This window comes from Parus major, chromosome 3 (genome assembly GCF_001522545.3).
Source record: "Parus major isolate Abel chromosome 3, Parus_major1.1, whole genome shotgun sequence".
NCBI classification, from domain to species: domain Eukaryota; kingdom Metazoa; phylum Chordata; class Aves; order Passeriformes; family Paridae; genus Parus; species Parus major.
Genome location: NC_031770.1, coordinates 7,585,756 through 7,593,941, shown reverse-complemented (window position 1 = coordinate 7,593,941; position 8,186 = coordinate 7,585,756). Strand labels below are relative to the sequence as shown.

Sequence of the window (8,186 nt, the reverse complement as noted above, 5' to 3'; positions counted from 1 at the left end):
GCTAGTATTTTTTGAATATTTCATTGGACAGCATATCTACACACAGTAGTTTCCCTCGAGAGTTTCCCACTAACAGCTCTGTGTGTCTCTACACACGGCCACGTTCAGCCTCCTGCACTGTCGATATCGCCATGAAAGCTGAGTCTGCAGACTGTAGGCTGCTAGACAAGCCTGATGATAGCAAAACACAGGAGATTCCTCAGCACTACTGAGGAGCCGCTGGATAAATGGCACAAGCTTCTATTAGCGGCCAATTACCACCACCCAAACCCCATTAAGGACAGAGATTGCTATCAACCTCTCACGGATTATCCTCCAACACATCCAGGAAAGTGTCAAAACCCACCAACTTTTCCTTTTGCCTGAAATTACTGCCTTGCAGAAAGCTGGGTGCTGTTTCCTCTTACAGTCGGGGAAGAAGGCTGGGGAGCTTCCTAGCTTTTCAGGGATCGGGATAGTATAACCCAGAAAACTTGAGACAGCATGTGCTGAGTGCAGGACCCACCGCAGCCACCTGCTGCCCCACACCACGAGCACACCCACACATAACATGGCTCTGCTGGGCTTCATTCCTAGAGACACCCGTGTCCTGGAAAGCAGGTACTCCCTCCTCCTGCACAGCCCACGGACTTCCCTGCAGCCCTCTCCTCACAAGGCTGATCTCCATGAAGAAGCTGTATGTCTCCTAAGGGGGCTGAGGCATCCTGGGGACAGCCATGGAAGAGGGGAGAGGATTCTAATAGCCCAGAAGCTGCATTTCTCCATCCTACAAAATCCTCTCTCTCCCTGTCTCCTCCCCACTTGGACCACAGGATCATTTGAAAGCACCTAGCAAAAGTCCTAAGAAATTGGGCTATGCAAGAGCATACCCTTCTATCCTCATAAGGCCTTATCAGTCAGATAACTCCAGGATAGGAGGAAGGGAGCACAGTCACGAAGAGACTAGAAGAGGAAAACTGTTGACAAAAAAAAGCTGTATCTAAATATCATACAACAAAACCTAATCCCCACAATGACTCCTTTCCAAAATGTATCAGCAGCCCACTTCTGTCGCTATCACCACAAGGCTGTGAGCCTAAAACAAAAGCATCTTATCAGAGCAGCAATTAGCTGTGGTCACAGCAACAATGATCTTGTCCTCGTTTCTCTAACAAGCTCCCACTGGAGTTGAAACGAGGCAACCTAAGGGAGGGAGTCTCACTCGATATGCTTTTTTTAATTTTTACTTTTAAATCGAGGTTTAAAGCCATTTCACTCATTCAAGTTCAGGGTGCTATTATCATTCATTTCCTTGGATGTAGGACCAGGCTGTTATTGCATAACTGCCAGGAAAAGGAAAAAACACAAGCAGCAGCAACGCTCACAGACCGCTTTCCTTTCGCACTCCTCCAAGCAACTCTGTCAGGAGCTCTATTGACCAGGGCGCTCTATCAGCCTCTCCCCGTTTTCACCCCAGGTCTTATGGTACCCTAAAATATTTAGGGGTCGAATTTTTGAATGGGAGAGATTTCTAGCAGAGGTAGGAGCCGGGAGGGGACCTGCCACTCTGGCTATGTGTGCTTTCCTAGGACCTCAGGAGCGAAAACAACCTCCAATGGCACTTGAAGTTTCCCAACTTATATTCATCAATGGAAAGGATTCACTGCTTATCGTGGGGTCATGCTAGTTCTCTAGGAGAATAACAGGGATATTAAGAAATCCACCAGCATCAAAAATTGAGTGTCAAAACCCCAATGAAATCTTCTATTTAAATTGTGTGCGGGCTTCTCCATGGAGATGAGGTTTTTCCCTTTTTCCCGCAGGTGCTCCGATCCGTTCCACTCGCGCTGAGGGAGCCCCAGGCGGCAGCCCCAGCCCCGCAGGATGGGAGCTCCTCCATGGCAGGATGTTTACATAGTAAGTCAAAAGGCACCGAGTTACCATGTGGGAAACTCCGCTCTCTCCCTCCAGTCCAAGATAACCACCCTGCTGGGCCAATGCCGAGCAGCACTTGCAATGGCTCTTGGCGCCGCTATCCCCCCAAGCCCCTCGGGAAGCGGGGATGAAGGCGGGCACAGCGGGGCACCGTCCCTTCCCTGAGGTGAGCGGCGGGCAGAGCCGCCCCACGCCCGCGGCACGACACCGCCCTGAGCCCAGCCTGAAGGGCACCGCAGCGCTCCGGCCCTGCGCGGGGGGCTTACCTTCCGCACCCCGCCGAAGCCGTGCTCCGCCGCCACCCGCTCGGCCTCCGCCCGGCCCCCGTCGTGCAGCTCCACCAAGAAATGGTTGGTGTAGACGGCTCCGCGGGCCGGGGCGCCGAGGAAGTGCAGGAGGAGGAGGAGGAGGGAGCCCCGAAGCAGCGGCGGCCCCGGCGGCATGGCCCCGCGCTGCGCGCCCGCGGAGGCAGCCCGCCGGGCGGGCGGGCCAGAGGGGAAGCGCCCAAAAGATGGGAGGGGAGGAGGGCGGAAAAAAAAAAAAAAAAAAAATTAAAAAATTAAAACAAACGAGCGCGGCAGAGGCGAGAGGAGAGCAGCGCGCAGAGCACCGGCCGGGCGGTGCGGCTGCGGGCTCCGTGGCGGCCGAGGGGCAGCACCAGCCCAGGGGAAGGGGGGGGACGCGCCGCGCTGCCAATCATGGGGGGGAGGATCGCCCCGGCCCGCGGCTCCCGGAACGCTCCGCACGCCTCCCCAACACCCCACCCACGCCTCACTCCCACCTTCCACAGTCCTGCCCCTACAAAGCCGCACCCCCCGAGTGCAGCGCGCAGCTGCCCCCTCCTACCTCCAGCCCGGCCGTGCCGAGCCCCTCCGGCTGCGCTTCCCCGGCGGCTGAGGGGGAAGGTCGCTGAGGGGGGCAGGCACCCCGGAGCTGGAGCCCATAGGCGGGTGGCTGTGGGGACAGGAGAACGAAAGACTTTGTCAAGAACCTCACCGCCGGGGCCGGCACCCAGCTTTTCTCTCTTTGACCCAGCGAGCACAAAATACCTGGAGTTCCCCCCAGACCTCCCGTTCTAGCCAGAACCCTTCGCCAGCTGCTCACAGGGCCATCAGCCACCTGTCCTTTATCCCTCTTTATACAAAAGCGAAGGGACAGGGAGGTGGTCAAGCAGTGATAGGGCAAAGCCAGAGGAAATCCTCAGGTTCAGGGCTCCTCACCCTGCCCTGACTCCCAGTCTGTAGCGGCAGGATGCTCAGGAACACACAGGTGCCCAGGCTCCCTCAGCCATCCCCAGGCATGACGGGCAGGAAAGTACCTGGGCCTTCCCTGCCCTGAGACAGCCAAGGATTGAGAGTGTTCCATGCCCTGGTGGGATTGCAGAGGTAGCAGCGCCTAAAAAGAATGGGAGCTCGGTTCTGTAATCTGCCATCTGCAAAACTATGATTGGAAAGGAGCAGTACACATTATGCAAGTTTATGGCAAAGTATAGTTTAGCTTTCTCCCACGGATACATCTGTTAATTTGTCATACCAAAGGTTAATCCTTTGATGGATCCCTAAATGATCCCCTGGGAAAGACTTGGGACACAGAAAGCACAATCATCTTTAAAACAAACAAAATTATAGATTTACAGTAAACTGCCCAGCAAATGGTCAAATGGAGTACAGATGTTAAATAAATCAGGGAAAACAAAGGAAAACATCAAAAATCACAAACAAGGCTCTTCTTCCATTATCCTAAAATGCTTTAGAAAACAGCAGAAGAGCTGACCACATAATTGTGAATCCAAATGAGCATTGGTTTGTCATGACAAATTATTGATTTCTTTCCTCTGGATAAAAGAAATCCCTATTCAAACAGAAAGGAAATGGCAACTTGAAGCCTAATCCAAAGCCCGGTTACATCAACAGAAGTGTTGTAAATGAATGACTGATGTTGAAAAAAACATCAAACATGAGGGAAAGGTAAAACATGAGAAATGGCACAGTAGAGAAAGAAAACAGCTTTGAAGTCTCATTAAGAGCTTAGTATTAATGTTGGTAGAATTCAGCTTTTAGGTGCTTGTTCTAAGAAGAGATAGTCGTTAAAAACAGCTCTATATATTATTTCTTTAAACCAAGTTGTTTGTTTTCACTAATAGTCAGCAACACCTCTCCTTACAATATCTTTCCATTATTAAAGCATTTCCAGGTAACTTGGGGCTTGTGAGCTCCTGTGTCAGAAACACCCACTGGTGACTGCTTGGCAGCCAGTGGAGGTCCTACTGGTTCCCATCCTTGGTATCAGAAACAAAAGGAAAATAAAAGTAAGGGAAAGGCATTTTAGGTATGTAGGTTTCTCTTTCCCCAGAGCTCTTCCCTCGGTTGACACACCTCTTTTTATTCTATTCATAGAAAGGGGAACATCAGTAACAAAGACAGTGGAGCAGCCCTCCTGGCTCCCTCTAACCAGCAAGGCAAGATCCTGCACGCATTCAGAACTGAGGACCATAACACAGGTCTGGGTGAGGGGTGTGACTAAATAATTTGGTGTGCATGTTCTGACAGCCCCAGCTGCCACCTGTCAGTGCTGCTCTGCAAGCTGGTGCCATTGAAGGGACATTGCCAGCAAGGGAGCAGCCACTGTCCATAGCTCGTAATCCTTGCAATGGCAAGCTTTGATGGTTTTGTCTATGTGATGTTAAAAAAATAATAAAAAATTTAAAATGGATTAGTTTAGGAAAGACTGGTTTAAGAAGTACAGTCTAAACACCAAGAAAAGAAAACATCAAAAGCAGCAATTTAAAGAAAAATAGTCATTGTGTTGATGACTACAGAAGTTTAAGACTAGACAGTACCACTGGGATTTCTAACCTTTATGTTAAGTGTAGGGCTTATTGGCATTAATTCTTGCATCTGGTCCGTAGTCTTTTTTTTTCCTAAGCATACAAACATTGAATTAACAGTCAAGACTGATCTATTACAGCCACTGGGGAAATGTTTCAATGACTGCTTACAGTCATTTGTAAAAAGTTATATCTCTGCCTCCCTTTAAAATGGTGATCAGTTCTACATTGACTTCTAGTTTTTGTTTTACTATGAATTTTTTCGTGGAACTGCTGAACTATTATTTTCTCCAGATGAGTTTTAAGATTGTGATGATGAAGACATACAGTTAACACTCCCTTGAATGTCTTACTGTAAGGCATATTTCCCATCCCTTCAACCATTCCCATAAATATTTTTATTCCTTGAATTGTGAACTGTAGCTGAATCAGATGTTTTTAAAGCAGAGGTCAGGCCAGTCTTAAATGGATGTTACATCACAATTCAGATATTTTTTCAGCAGAGGTCAGGCCAGTGTTAAATTGATGTTACATCACAACTCTATTCCTACTGGATACCCAGTCTTTCACCAGCTGAGGGTTTCATTCAGGCTCCGTGCTGCTGAGCCTCCCCGATGTGCAGGGATGCTAACGCTGACTCTCAGACCTCTCATCCTCCCTGAGCCCTCTTCAGGCCTGCTGCTCTCTAGGACAGGTATCCTGCATGGCCAACAGTGTTTGTACCTAGATATTGATTACTCTGCTTGGTCAAAATACACATCATTTACCTGCATGGAGCTTTCCCAGCAATACAGATCACTCAGCACTAATCTCTTTCATGCTTTATGGCTTTCTTCTTTAACCTACTCACTTTATTAGTAAGAAGTTTATATTGATGTACTGGATTAGCAAGATTTTGCAGATATAATTTCTTGGCCTCAGTCCTTTGGAAGCTCTGCAGAATCAAATCAACTCCAGCAATGATTCCCAGTTTGTAATTATACTTAAGGACCTAGCATTTAATCAGTTTTAAGTCTATGTCATAAAGGCCATTTTGATTTTTGTGTCCTATTTATTTACTGACATGTCACACAATATTAAAGGTCTCCCAGACACAAGCGATGTCATAGATACAATGGATCAAAAAAACTATAATTTTTTTCAATTTCATCAGGTAGTTCAATAAAACAGACTAAGGTTCCCCCATAAATTCTGGCTTGTCTAACAGAAGGCAAATAAACAACAATTCTAGCTTTACCAGTGAAAACTACAGCAGTGCTCTAAAAATTGAAAGTAGTTTAAAAATTGTAGTTCCCAAATGGATTGCTGACTACATTTTTAAAGAACCATTAAATTTCTACAATTATTTTACAACACTTAAATGGCTTTCACTATGAGGTCAATGAAGTACTAACTTTAAAGGAGGTGTTTCTTTTCCTGGGGGCTGCACACGATGGTGCCATGCCAAGAGACCAGTATGTCAGAGAAAGTTGCAAGAATTCATTTCTTTGCTGTGGAAGTAAACAGAATCCTAAGTCCAAGATTTTCATTGCTTTCATCTTTAATCATTCATCCTAGCAGATACATGAGCAGTAGTGCTCTGAAGAGCTGGAAACAGAATATTGCAATAATTGAATTTTGTGTTATGAGAGAACAAAACACATAAGCATCCTCTGGCACAACTCCGAGTCTCCCTTAAACCTTTCTGAAGCTGTGGAAGTGTGCATATATGCTTTCAGTGGACTCTGGAGCAGGCTCAAAGGTAATACCTACATTTAGAGGAACAGAAATGGGATTAAAAAGGCTTGAGAAGAGATTTCCGAAGAAAGGAACTGGATGCATAGTTTAAAAGGCCACAGTTGAAAGCAAGTGAAACAGTTTCATCTGACGATTTTATTTAGGTCAGGGGATAATCAGACCTATATGAGTAAAAGCAAAAACTAGAGAATATAGAAGAATATAAAGTTTATATTGTCTGTCTACCAGGAACACAAGACAACATGAATAACTGAATGTACAGAATGAAGAGAATGGAGTGAAAGGCTATGAGGAAATGCCATAGGAGCTGAAAAATTCCCTGCTGGGTTGGCCACTACAGCTACAGGGTCAAAGTCTCTTAAGGATTCTAGAAGCTCTCTAACAGTATATCTGTCTGTTAGCATTGCTGTGGATCATCTTATGACAGTGTATAAATCAAGTTTTAATTGGTTTGTTTTGATAATGAAGCATAGGTATGAGCAAGGCAAAGCAGAAACCACAGTAAATGAGTTCAGACAGCACAGCTACAATCCACTTTGGGCTGATTTGGTAATCAGCCATGACTGTCTTAAAGAGCATTTTCATCAAACACATCTAGGCCATTTTAGTACAATGATGGGAAGATGGATGTATGAGTTACTGCAGCAAAGCCAAGCATGATGAAGCCAAGCAACAGCAGTGTTTCTGTGTGGAGGCTCCAGACCAAAGAGCTTGGGATACATTTATCTTAGATGACTTCAAGATCATTTTCCCTATTTAAAAATACTTCCCTGACCATTTTCATTGTTTTATCCTATCAAAATACTTTATTACTGTTACAAATATATTAACAATGGCAGCATTGTTTATAGGCAAAAGCTCCTGATCTGTTGCATGTTATGTTAAATGCTGTTACTGAAGACAGAGGGCTACAGCAGGGACTCCTTCTATATCTAAGATCTATATCTAAGCCCAGGAAGGTTAGCAGTTACCAGACACAGGAATTATGACTAAGAATAAAATATTTTGCACCATTACCACGTAAAACTGCATGGATCTTTCAAAGTTAAAAGACATGTGGAAACTGGGAGCCTATTCCACAGCTGCTAGTTACATAAACTTTAGGTTGCAAGCAGAATCTTTTCAATACACTTTTATCTATGCAAGTGTTTTACTGCCAAGTGTCAGAGTGAACATGTACTAATTTAGTGACATGATAATGCAGAGAGTAAAGAGTGTAGTTTTCAGCACCCATTGCCTGCAGGCCAGCAGGGCTGAGCAAAGAGAAGAGGAGAAGGAAGGGTGTAATCACCTCTTCAAGCAGTTTGGGTTTTCTTTGATTTATTACTCCCAGACATAAGGACCAGAGGGGCTGTTAAGCAACATGGTACCTGACAGGGAAGTGAAAACTATTGAGATAACCAGTGAGCATAATCTCCTACACTTAACAAGGGTACAATCCAAAATCACCAGAGAGAAACAGCTTACAGGTAAAATATACATTTACTAAAGAGAAAAAAAAGCCCTTGAAAGAAGGGTTTGAGGTTAGGCCTGTGCTGAAAGCCTCAAGAGACTATGGCATGTACATGTCTGTTTGCTAATTGGGAATATGATTATCCATGCACAGAAGTTGTTTCCTGAATCTGACTCTTAGCTACTGCTTAATATGCACGTAGACAAATGTTCAACTTAGGCAGCTATGGCAAAGAAGTATTAAAAGTAATGAAAA

General features: G+C 45.7%; 1 protein-coding gene across 1 annotated transcript in view; it reads right to left on the bottom strand.

The window, feature by feature from the left end:
• PCSK2 (proprotein convertase subtilisin/kexin type 2) overlaps window positions 1-2,603 on the bottom strand; it is a 99,527-nt gene extending 96,924 nt beyond the window's left edge. The window contains exon 1 of the mRNA XM_015623003.3: window positions 2,181-2,603. Within this exon, the coding sequence (XP_015478489.1) occupies window positions 2,181-2,357 (177 nt within the window). The 5' untranslated portion in view covers window positions 2,358-2,603. The remainder of the gene's footprint in view (window positions 1-2,180) is intronic.
• Between the last annotated feature and the right edge of the window lie 5,583 nt (window positions 2,604-8,186).